The 13,582-nt window shown below is 39.8% G+C and overlaps 1 protein-coding gene across 1 annotated transcript in view; it reads right to left on the minus strand.

Annotated features, from left to right (window-relative positions):
• Positions 1-13,582, minus strand: part of hcn4 (hyperpolarization activated cyclic nucleotide-gated potassium channel 4) — a gene marked incomplete at both ends in the record, with an annotated part of 70,313 nt that overhangs the window by 16,367 nt on the left and 40,364 nt on the right. The window contains one exon of the mRNA XM_083919412.1: positions 12,208-12,426. Within this exon, the coding sequence (XP_083775538.1) occupies positions 12,208-12,426 (219 nt within the window). The remainder of the gene's footprint in view (positions 1-12,207; positions 12,427-13,582) is intronic.

Here is a 13,582-nt window from a genome sequence, read left to right on the forward strand (position 1 = left end):
CGATATGGCCAAAATCTTCTATACAATGTAGATAATTTCATCTCAATAACAATATATATCACAATATAGCATGCTTTCTGGTAATGTAATTTTAATATTATATTAGACAACCACATTGTAAGGCCTATTTTTGTATACTTCTGTAAATTCAAATTTGAAGTCCTGAGTATTTCCTCATTTTGTTGAGAACTTGAATGCAACATCGAGGCGGATCAGAATGTAAAGCATTGTCGAAATAAAGTAAATATTGCCATAATTGTGTGTGTATTTACAGTATATTTACTGTAGGTTTTACAGTGAACCCTGTGTGTGTCTGTATCCTCCAGCCTTTATCTTGCTTGTTAAAAATAAAAGCATTATAATGTGTTGGATAGCTTTTCATTGATGCTATAGTATAGAAAGCAGAGATGCAGATCAAAGCACCCTAATATGGGAATATCCCACAGGAATAATAACAGGTAGGACCCTTTAGCCACAGTGAAAGAAAAAAAGAAATTAAAAGAAGAAGAAAAAAAATAAATTAACCATTCATAGGGTGACGCTGAAGGTGCTCTTTGATCACCATTTCTCTGCTGTCTTTCCAGTCAATGACATGGCTGACCTCAGATGTCTCCCTCTTTGTTATGCCACTCTACTACCCTAGTCACCACTAATCTTGCAGATCATCAAAAGGCCAATCTTTAGGAAATATAGCGCAGTAAATAAGGATGGCTGTCTCATGCAAGTCAGATTGCTTTTTGTGAAACTAGAAAAGCTGTCCGACCTCCTGAAAATCAAGAGATGTGAGTAGCGTTGAAAACAAAAATACATATGGTGGCTAGAATCCAGTGATATAAAATTATTCAGGCAGAGCACACTGCCTGAGTATACTGTATAACCACCTGAAATGAGTTTGATCAGATACAATCAACCAACTGACACCATGCTGTGTTTGTAGGCCCCTACAATGCCAAATTTAGATGGATTTTAGTTATTTTTGACCAGGGCATTTGGAGTCCCTCACAGAAAAAGAAAACCGTCTGGAGTGAGTCTTTGCATATGGATGACACAGCTCCCTCAACTATATAAATATAGTATACAGTTAGCTATAAACTCTTGGCCCAGCTTGTAATCGTGATTTGTAATACATTGTTAGCTGCATAAAGGCAACACTACAAGGTAAACATATATGTGCAAGTGCAAGGGTATATTGGGTGCATCTGAAAACACATGCACACACAGGCTACATAAAGGATGCTGCAGATAAGGGTGCTTAGCTGAACTATCAACACTAATAAATTGCTCATCTTATATACTTGAAATATCTGTTCACCTCTTAGGAATGTCAAGTGAAAGGTTTGATAATGCATATGTAGCCTGGGTATACCCATGCTGCCTTTTGCACAATTTAATTCCGCCATGCTCGGCAGCCTGGATTCCATGGAACCGATTTGCGCCTCAGCGAAGGAACCAGTTACAGAATGGGGAGGGACGGCAAGATGATGAAGACTTGCGACACACCGACAGTGTGTAGTTTGTTTACATCTACATATATGTCATCTGGTAAAATTAATACAATTGGCTATGAGCTATGTACAGACACATTTGATAAGACATTCATAGCGCCCGGTAAACTGCTCTGGGCAATCCTAAACCACGCCTCAAATATGAGAAAATGAATGGGTGGTTCCCAGACCAAATCTTCTTGAGATGCTGTATGAAGTGAAATACTTGCAGAAGCAAGAATAAGGTGTGGAAAGAATCTTGTGAACATATATGTTATATACACATATCCGTTCACTGTGCGTGTGTAGAGGGAGGGATGAGTTCTATCATGGGGTAAAGGTTTGAGTCTTAATCCCCATGATCTCTTTGGCATAAAATTGAGCATTTACTGATCTGATGATGAAATAGAAACCTTGCACAAATAAGTAGTTTTGCTCCTCTACCCCCAAAAGAAAGCTCTAGAAAACAATCACAGGCATCTCCAGCTGCAGTCCTATTGGCGACAGAGTATTGCAGTGTAGATGGCTTGTCGGCGTGGGACGCCACAGTGAAGATGACAGGTGTAGCCTACATTTCTGCATCTTGTCTAATGTCTTCATGTCTCCTGCATTAGACATGCTACAGCATGGTGCTCTGTTTCAAAGGTGTGGATTAGCATGTCCTTCAGAATGCCTCTCTACCCTTTTTTCACATTCATAAAAAAACAATATTTTATCCTCAGTCAAGTCAGTCTAGTCAAGTGAACAAATGCAAGATAATGTTTTATTGCTTTTATATTGTGATGAGTACAACTGTACTATATACAGGAGCTCAGTGTCTCAGTCAAAGGCATTTCATAGTTACTAATAACTGCTGAGTCTGAGAGGAGGAGCTGACAAGGATGTAAAGACACGACCATGGGGGGACTGTGCTCCCCTGATACTGTGACTGGGCTGATAACACCCCCTGTGATGCAAAATTATCTTATTGCTGCACAGACGTCATCACACTGCCACCACTGCTTTACTTGGCTAAATCAAATCCTAGTCAGCATTCACTCTGAAAATCAGGGGGTTCAGAAGCAGCTGATGAGAACCACAGGATTGATTAATTCTTTCTTTCTTTCTTTCTTTCTTTCCTTCTTGCTTTAGTTTGACATTTTGGGAAATATGCTAAACCGATAAAAAGATTCAACCTTCTTTTTTAATATCTGCACGCTAACCACAAGCAGTCTGTTAGCTCAGCACAGGGGGAAACAGAGTACAACTAGTCTGGCTTTGTCTAGAGGTTATTAAGAAGGTCAAGACAAGACTCCAGGAAGTTACTGTGCCTCGCCAGTAACATCACTATTGTAAAACCATAACATGTTAGTTTTTGAACAGAATAAGCTGAGACAGTGACAGGCTAGTTGTTTCCCACTGTTTCTAGTCTTTATGCTAAGCTAAGCTAACAGGCTCAATGCTAGGCTTTGTATTTAACGGATATATATGAGAACGGTATCAATGGGCCTCATGCAATAAGCACTTTTACGAACAGATTTGTTCTTAAGCAGCTTTTATGAGTGATTTAGAAGAACTTGCCAAATTCACCAATTTTTCTTTTATTTTGGCACAAACACAATTTACGAGTAGTCCAGCCCTGTCGTGGAGTGATGTGCAGTTCATCTGCTGTTATCAAAATTTTTTCAGTAGATGAAAATCCAACATAAATTACACTTCATGATTATACTGACATTATCCTGTTTGACCGGGCAATTTTAATTATAATATAATTCTAAATTTATTCATATACCCTAATGATATCCGCATTATGAATGCTGTTGATGTTGTTCTTTAATACTAAAATACCAATAAGAACATCTCAAACTGCAAAATGGGCTCAATTATTTACCCCCCTCCCACTGCACTCATTGATCACTTTGCTGTGGCGGGGATTTTCTTTTTGTTTTAGGTTTTTATTTGTTTGTTGTTTTTTTTTGTTTTTAGAAAGCCATTCTAATATGGGACTACTTATTTTTAATTTCAGTGAAAGTACAACTCTCAGGTGACACTCCCCTGCTAAAATGATACTTTACGGATCTCTGAAAGCGGGACTTCAATAGGACATATGAGGCATGACGCGGAGCCTTATATTGTAATATTGGGGTGTTAATTATCTTATTTTACAGTTATCATGAACGCACGCTCATTTGCGCACAGGTGGCATTCCTACTGTTTACGTGGGTCATTTACACAGTTATCTGAATCTGACTTGATACACATACAAGCCCACCGTATGAGAAGAAAGTCAGAGAAAGTTAAGAATACAGAAATGATCTTGCATGAGGCCCAGTCTTCTCGGAATAGGTCAAAGTATAATTTGTGCTGTTGATGATGAATTTTGATATATATATTTGATAATGTTGTGCATAATATAATCAAAGGCAATGACACAATGAATGCTGCGTTATGACACAACCAATTAATGGTGGTATGAGCTATCTTATCCATCTTTAACTGTGCCTCTGTATATACTGTACAGTAAGTACTTTACTGTAACTTACTATCTTCTAAGTATGTTACAGTAGAGATGATTTTGAGTGTGTGGGTGAGCCTATTAGCTTCCGGTCTAGGCAATATTACAGTAGCTTACTCTGCCCCCTGAGCTATATAGAATTGCCATTTCATTTTAACAAATCCTTTCTCTCCCGTTCTTAGTTTTGATCTCTCTCCACATGGCCATTCTTTGGTGTGTTTACCATTCGTACTTTTCTTTTTCTTTCTGTGCCTATACTCTTTTATCATGCAATTCATTTTTTTTCAAGTTCCTTCTCTCTCATGCAGCTCTCCAAGTAGATGCAAATTTTTACCAAATAACATATGAATAATTCATTCCCCAATAGAGATGTAAGTCACTTAATTATACTTTCTAAACATTCATTTTTCTTCACTGTCTGTCTCCTACTTCATAACATTGTATTGCATGGTGCAAAGGTATGGGTCACACTGTGTAATAAGGCTAACTGAAGTCTTAAATATTTGCACTCATGAAAAATGAGCAACAGAAAAATTTGCACACTATGTAATAGTGAATGCGCCACCTTCTCTGTTTGTGATGAGTGTAGGAGAACAGCTCAGTATTATCTATTATTATATAATATTAAGTATTATGCGACTCTGAGACAGGTGAGGTGGGCCGAATGAAGCCTACAGTCTATGCTAGCCATCTGTGACAGCAGCCATCTGTCACTCAAATGGAACATGTCATTAATTAATTAATTAATTAATTAATTAATAATTAATAATTAATTTTAAGCCTTAATATTATTTAAACAGCTAAGTTATGTAAAAATTTAGACTCTGTATGGTTGTCCTCAGCAGGTAAATCAGCTAGCTTAATGGTTGTGGTCATACAAGGAACTGCATTTTTGGACACGTCCACACTGGCTTCATTATTCAGCCCTGGAGGTTGCCGTATGATCAAACCTCATATAGTCATAGCAAACTGAAATGTCTCAACAATCACTGGATGCATTGCTATGAACTTAAATACAGACATCCATGGTGCCAAGTGGATGCTGTATATAAAGATGGACAATGTGCTTCCTCACACCTTACAAAAGTGAAGCCAAATTATCCTGGATACGGGCGCCACCATGATGTAATCTTGCAACCAGAGTCTGTGCAATAGTCATTGAGAATTTCATCATCAATATCAATCATGACATTGCATCCCGTTTTTATAGCATCAAATAACTTATTTAAACCAAACTTATTAGAAAAACGTACACTTGAACAAACATTAGTGGGATCAGACATGCCTAAAATGACAGAAATCATCTTTGGGAAAAGTTCAACATGTACTTTGACTTTTCAGTTTGGCCAACTTCCCGTCCACTAACATGAATGGGGCGATTTTATGATCTATGCTGCAGCCAGCCACCAGGGGGGATCGAGATGTTTTGGCTTCACTTCTGGGGAGTCGCCAAGTTGTCTATCTTTATACACTCAAGTTCAAATGTAGAGCTCAAAACAGTATGCTGCTGGGACATTCCAATAGAAAACAATGTAATTAAACAGTCTCTCTCTTATGTTCACTCATGTCACATTAAGTTAGGACAGAAATATTTATCTGCAACTGCAGAAATACTATGTTTAGATAGAATGATTTAGAGTTCCAATGTCAGTGTTATAAATTCGAAATATTCGGTACATCCCCTGAACACACTGCCAAGTCACCTTCTGAGCTGCTAAAGGGAATTAGGATGTATCATGTATTGATAATTTTGTGCCGTGTTATTTAGTGATGTAATTAAGCCAAAGCTAGTTAAGAGGGTGTGTCTTGTTAATGGTCACTGTGGTGCATCCTAGCCTACTTACTGTAAGCAAGGAAATTTCCCTCCCGTGCCTTGCTCTTTACAAAGACCATGTTGCTACTGATATCTAATAAAATGCCTAACGTCTGTAGGAATGAGTATCAAGACATGAACACTGCTGCAGAAAGCATACATTTATTGTGATAATAAATATACAGTATATTGACATTGGTTGCACTTTTGATTTGGTTTTGGCTATACTATTATATGACCTCTGGGGCATGTCAACAGTCCTTAATTCAGTAGCAGTAAAAGTTGTGTGGCAGACAGGGGTGGAAAAGGGAATGTATCACGGTTTATATTATTGCCATCAGTCAGGTCCAGACTAATGAGTACGGCTCTTACTGTAAGGCAGAATCAGACTTAATCTCCTCAACATGTTGACAGCTGTGTCCTTGGGTTAACTGTGTGGGGAAAGCATGACTTAACCTCTGCAAGGCAGACAAAGTTATTGCTATTGTTAGATGAAACATCTTTTTTCATACTGGGTTTTTAAGGCTTTCAAAATCAATCAACAAAGACATTACTGAGTGAATATTTATCTGAACTAAGAAAAACACAAAAATTGACAGCATTAATCCATTTTTCATCCTCTTGGAAAGAAAGGAACAAATCAATACTGTAAGTGTAAATAGAGTCCTCCTCTGATGACTTTTTACTGTATTTCCAAAGGTCTTGATTGGGGGATTGAAGTGGGGGAACAAAAGATCTCTAGAGCCTCTTCACCAACAAATAATCAGCTCCAGGCCTCTTATTAACTATCCCCCTAAGAGCCATGTTTAATTGCAGTGTGTTTATTAGAGACTCAGAGGGGAGGGGCAGTAGCACCCCACTGCCATTTCAGTCTACAGCCATTTGGGACTGGCATGCCACAACACGCTACTCATAATTAAGGGCCTCCTGGGCATCCCTGATTTCATCACTAACTACCAACAACACACAGAACATCACTCACCACGCTGAATAATGTTTATAATGAAATATTAAAAACCTGAGAGGAGAACTGAAAAAAAGGATCACAAAGCTTATATGAAGTGAGAAAGACAACATGGATCACAAGTCACCTACAAATTAATGAGATTATCTCTTTTGTTTGGTGTCCCTATCCCCATCTCCGTATACATTTTCACTGCAGAGGGCCATAGTGACAGATAAGCAGCGGCTTACAGAGAGCTGGAGTGGCAGGCATACCCTGTATACACAATCACATGTGCAGCCATCTTGCGCCCCCAATCTGGTGAGATGTAATTCTCTTTGTGTGATAATAGTTCTCAACTTGCCTGAGACAAGAGGGAAGTATCCTTGAGGGAATTTGGCAGGTGTCTAACCCTTTCCAATTCACAATGGTTTAGCCTGTGCTGTAGCAAAACTGGTTGCTGGGTAATACAGGAGTTTAATGTGGGGGGAAAAGACCCCAACAGAGTATTAAATGCTTCTATTACTAGGGTATTGTTATACTAAAGAAGCCTACACTACAGTCAAATACTAAAAACTACAGCACTACTACTCTGTACTACAGTGTAATTCAGGAGTAACACTCTACTCATGTAGTGACAGTTATGGTAAATTGCATTAAGGTTGGTATCGAAAATGACTAATGTAGAATAAAAAGACGAATCACTGTTGTACCTCACAGCCTTTTGTCACATTTAAATACTACATTTCTAATGCTGAAACAACGTGAAGAATAACCATTCAATTCATTTCACATTCTGCTAATTGTCATTTATCAAGCAACAAATGCCAAACAATAAATGGTTTTAGATTTTCAAATGATGATATTTGCAGATTTTTCTGTTTATTATCATTGTTATTTGGACAAAACAATGAGAGTGATTCATATCAGGACATTTTTCACTACTTGCCAAATTTAACGATTGATCTTTTAATTTGAAAAACAATTGACCTATTTGAGTTTATATAAATTGTTTATTGTTTCATTCTTCTTTTTATTCCCTCTGTTAATATTATTATGCTGCTGTGTTTGTATTTGTGTTTCCATGGTGGCCTGGGCTGGGGAGGAGGGTGGGAAACGAAGCAGGAGAGACAGATAATACAGGGTCTTTTCCAGTTGTATCTGTATGTATACCCACAGAACAATCAATAATAAAAACAAATATCCCCTACATCAGAGCACCGTTTAGTAAACTCAACTACCAAGGAGTACAGACTTCAAATATAGATACCACAGCGTGTATCACTAGAGCACTCTGCACCTCCAGCATCTGAGTAGAAGAAGGGAGCGCTTAGGAGAGGCTTTTCTCTATTTCCAGCTTAAACCTGTCTCTTTTCCATTCAGTTCTAATGTGGACCTACGCTAACCCATGCAGTCAGATACATATGCAACAAACTGAGTTGCAAACAGGTAGCAAATGCACCCGCAGGCTCTGTTTACACACAGCAAAAGACTGGCATCTGGTATTTATTTTTAGTAGAGTGAAAATGATTCTAATAAAGCAGTTTTTCATCTCTGTGTGAGCCAAACTTCAACCCCTAGTATTTAGTGTGGTTGTTGGGCTCTCTACTTTGTGAAACAGTTAACAGGCTGCCTAATTCCTATTCAAGAGCTCATTTAAGTCTGCTTGCTAGCTTCTGACAGCCCAGGCATTTAACACATGGTGCCACATTGTAATAGAATTCTATTCAGAACAGATTAAACCCAGGCTTTCTGATGATAATTTTCATCATCTTTGAGGGAAGAGCTGTTCTTGTCCTGTCCTTTCCTTCCTATTTCCTGTCGTACTCTTCTGAGATTCCTTCATAGACTGATTTTCTTCATCATAGTCCCCAAAAGGGCTTTTAATAATTTGTTTCCCATTTAAATGTAACCATTACCTGAACATCACCTCTGCATGCCACCTGGACAGATGGCCTCCCATCTTGAACATACAGCTGTGTGCACGAGGGCTCCATGCTCTACTTTCTAAAGGTAATTTACAGTGGATGAATGCAGAGCCTGTGTTACATCAAAACCAGCATTTTAACGTGGTGATGTTGCTGCACTGCTTTTTGAGGGTTTTTTTCACTAACTCAACAGTATCTAGCCTGCATACCACTGCGATAGTTATGGGTGTGAATTTGTGTTGTTGCACATTGGCTGTTTACCTACAGTACTAGCTGGCTCATGTCAAATACAGCTTCATAGCTAATGTTCACTTTTATTTATACTCTCATTCACTTTTGAATTTTGCAATTACTGTGCAATACACACAGCTATCAAGACACATGCCAGTATTTTATAGGGCTGCATAGTTTCTACATTGTAGATAAGTAAGTCCCAATTCACAGATTGGTAGTATATGAAAATTATGCATTTTTGTTAGTGTTGCTGACAGCGTCTTTGGAATATAAACATAGGCATGTTTGGCTTCAGAACACAAAAACTCCTTACAGCAGAGACTGAGATCCATTTCAGCTTGCCAACAGGGAAGAGGCTGGTAGCTTTTCCAGAATTTACTAATGAGTCAAAATGTCCAATTCATTATAGTTCACGGACGGTAATCTGCAACATCAGCTATGCATGTGTTGAGTCAGCACGCCAAATTAAGTATTACAAGATGAGTAATAGGGAGCTTTAGGTAAGCATATTTTTGAGAGTTGAAGGTTTTCTTTTTAACCTTTAATTTTCATGACAAACTAAAAACACGAGCAACCACTTTGTGCTATCCTATTTCATATAATGTGTTACCAATACACTCTGGTTTTGATGAGAATCATGGCTTTTCAGTGTCCTTGTACTTCGAGTAGCCACTCCGAGATGGAGTTTGTGAGTTTAATAACACTCATAAAAAGGCCCTGACAGGAGAGCACACATGAATATAAACACATATACTATTATTTAAAGTACCCACCACACATTATGCAAACATCTAAAGAGATTATTTTCTTTGAACAGTGTTTCTATTTGATATTTCAAAGCAGTGTACTTAAAGTTTTTTAATGCAGAGTACCTTGATACACCATTAATTTGTACTCAATGTGTGCCATATCTCTCTTCTCTTTGAATAATTATACCTGGTATATGCTGCTGTGGCTTTTCATCAGCGTATGTTATCATGGTGTATTTTATATTTATGTAGCTTCTGCCATATCAAATCACATTCTGCATGATTTATTAAAAGGTTGATTAACAGTAAGTCCACATGCAAATACAAATACCCCTTCCACTTAGTCTCTGTTAGCACAGTTTGCTCCAGTCCCAGCAGAAAGGAACAGCTGTCTCTGTCATGGCAGCCCAATTGTCATCTGAAAACAGCCACCTGGCTTCTCAAAACTCCAGGGATTGACCAATGGATTGTCCACTTCTTGAGTGTGTGGATTATAGTATTAGTCCAACATGGAAAAGCAGAGTGAAATCTCCGGGAAGCAGATCCCATTGTCACACAACTGATGCGAGGGCAAATGACAAAAAGGTCTATGTCTTTGAAGGACCTAACCCTGATAAGCAGGGAGGAGGAGTGGGGTATAGTGCAGTGTAGTAGAAATGGCTACTATCTGGCTCCCACAGCCAGATGAGCAATGACCCAGGGAGTGCCTTATCACTGAGGCATGTGGAAAGATAAATGAGAGAATTTGCACTCTTAAAAATTAATTGCAGTCTGCAGTAATAACCTTTCAGCAGGCAGGCACCGTGGGAAGCTGTGGGAGCACGGGGGAGCCTTTTTAGCTGGCTGGCGTAAGGGGGTGATCCCAGAAACGGCAGCAAAGGGCTTTGGTACCACATGCTGACTGGTGCTGAGACAGGCCAGCTGTTCAGTCTACTTGGCAGCAAGGCATCTCTGAAGCAGGGCAGCAGACGAGTGGAGAGCGCTGAGCGGCAAGATGGTTTGTTCCCCCCTTTCATTAAACAGCTACTCAGATCAGCTGCATTAGTCATGTACCTACTCACATGTTTAACTTTTTGGATTTATTTATTTTTTTAGCTGGTGAGAATCTGTCGGAAAACTAGTCTCTTTGTTACTCACCCTGAGATTAGAGAGCTGTTAATTAATCTAGTGCCCTTTTTTATCCTTTTGAAGATGTAGCAACACATACCCATTACGTCAGCTAATCTGTTCCTCTGCTCATCTGCCTTGTTCTTTTTCTCTGACCTCTTTCACTTGCACTATCCCTCTTTCATTTGGGTGGGATCTCTGGAGCCTCTGCCTCCATTCCCTGGAGATCATCCTCTCCCGTCTCTTCCTTACCACAGACGGTTGGCATTGTGGCAGCCTCAGCTTGGCTCATTATCACCCACGCTGGGCCCACAGAGGTCATGGCACCGTGGAACACGGCTTGGCCTTCACAGCCAGCTGTCAGGGCTTTCCTTTCCCTGAAGTGGGGAGGCTGGGATTCCTGTTCGAACGCAAAAGCCCATCCAGCCAAAGATAAAAAGCCAAGCCAAGGAGCTGAAAAGGACTCCTAGCTCAATATGCCCTAATATCTATCAATAGTGCCTTTTGTGTTGTACCATGTATCTCCAAGCGGCATTCCTTTCTCTTCGCAGACTGAGACAGTCTAATTCTTAAGACACTAATTCTCCTTCTCAGAGTCACCAGTTACTTTTCAATTATTATTATATTTCCCTGAAAGCTCAACTGAGCTACTGCCGCCTGCACCTGACTCAGGAGAGACTGTTTTGCTTTTAAAACAGGTGACGGACAGTCTTGGCCGGCACTGAATGCCTCTGCCCAGCCTGCTGTCAGATTCGTTAGCAGTCCGACTGTCAGGTACCCTCACGTGGCGGTGTCTTGTTGGACTTCCGCTGCTTCGACCTGAGGGGAGCTCAGTGGACTGTGCCCGTACTGCCATGACAGAGCAAAAACGTAATCAGCATAATTTCTCTTCAATAGAGCTGTAAAGGGGATATTGTGCCTGTCATTCATGTTATTAGCCTGCAGAGTTACAGATGGGCCTTATACGAGGCGATGCAGTTTCAGTTATTATACTCAAAGGTAAGTGTAGGCTACGCACTCTCTGCACAATATAGCCAATATGCAAGGACCTTTTTGGTATTTCCTTCAGTATCAAAGTTATCCAGCGATAGCTGTCTGTACATACATGGGTACACAGCAAACAGAAACTTCTAAAAGCTAATGTGACATACTTAATGAAGCCAATTAGCCAAAATTTAGACTAATACAGGCTTAAAAGAAAAGGGCTCAAGTTGTAGCCCACAATTTTTTTTTTTACGTTGTTATGTTTCATGTTTCATGTTTTTTATCTGTCACATAACACCTAGATGCCTATGTGTGTTAAGTGTCTACCAAAACTAGAATTTTGGGTTGTAATCCTGCATTAAAAAATAAAACCAAGCTTTAAGCTAAGGACAAATCATCCTCCTGCCTTACCACTACTGTCCTCTCTTCAAAATAAGAGAAAGAGGCAACACCGCTGTCATCTTGACTCACCTTCTCCTGGTACTGCCGTCGAGATGAGTCTAGGGATTGGATCAGTGCGGTGGCGTGGCCCACAAACATGGCGTAGCAGGTAGCGCCCACGATCATGCTGAGGATGGTCAGCCACACGTCTGTCATGCCCACCGGGGGGTACATGCCATACCCAATACACAGCATGTGGCTCATAGCTTTGAAAAGTGCGTAGGAGTACTGTTGTCCCCATGTGTCATTCTGGATGAAACAGAAGAGATGGGGTGAGTACATTGGAACACCTTATCTTTCCATCTTGCTCTCCCTCTCCCTCAAAAGGGTGTTGATGGCACATCAAAGGTCAATGAGTACCCGGACAGACGACACACATTCACGCAAACATCCAATTACTTAAGACAAAATAATGGTTACATCTACTTCAGACTGTGTTGGTTCAATACAGAGTAGCTGGCAGGGTAAAACACATTTCAATATGAAAACATTTGGACCAAGCAGACATTTGGGCAAGAGCCTAAAACACAGCCCTGAGAATGGGCGGATGGAGCGTGAGACAGTAGAGGCTTGCATGACAGAAAGTAGGTCAGCTATTTAGAAAAATGTGATTTCTCCGTGAGTTTTCTCATTTATAGATAAATTGCCCCTTTTCCTTTAGATCCCGGTGGTAGTTCATAGCAAATCAATATCAACTCTCTCCTGGGGGTGACATGTCCAAATTGCTTTCAAACTCATTTCCACAGCGGAAAAGCAGAGAGAGAGATAGCTATTTTATTAGAGCACTCCTGAAAAGGTAAGGAGCGATGACCCAGCAAGATAATGGGACAGCTACTGTAAAAGAAGACAAAATATGTGTCCTAATGATTCTAATCAGAATCAAACCACCTGTGACTAGGTCAATACAAACACTTGTCTGGCAGGTAATGTGAGCAAAACACGATGAGCTTTCCATCAAAGAGGTGTCTGGCCTCAAGGCTTGAATTAATACAAAGAGATATATTAGTTGTTCTGTCGCATTGAAAGCCATTCTTCTACGTAATGCAATTAATTAGACAGTGTTTACTGTTTGAAATAAAACTACCCCCATTTTGATGGCAATGAGAGGCTACATCCCTCACACAGGATTTAAACTAAGTACATTATGAGTGTTCCTTTCTCACATCTCAGGGCCTCTGCACTCCTAGATGCAAAGGCATAGTAGTAGAATTAGAAAACGCCTAAATACAATCTAGTAAGAACTGCATGACTTAATCTTGTGACAAGGCATTTGGCATGCGGGCCCACATTCTAGAGTAACTGGATGGAAGTGCTTAAACATTTTAGAAATTGAAAGGTAAATGTAGGGCTTGTTATTCAAAACATAAGAATAAAGTCAACATTGCGCTGAAAATTTAAACAGATA

The sequence above is a fragment of the Echiichthys vipera genome, assembly GCF_963691815.1.
Source record: "Echiichthys vipera genome assembly, chromosome: 1".
In the NCBI taxonomy this organism is placed as follows: Eukaryota; Metazoa; Chordata; class Actinopteri; order Perciformes; family Trachinidae; genus Echiichthys; species Echiichthys vipera.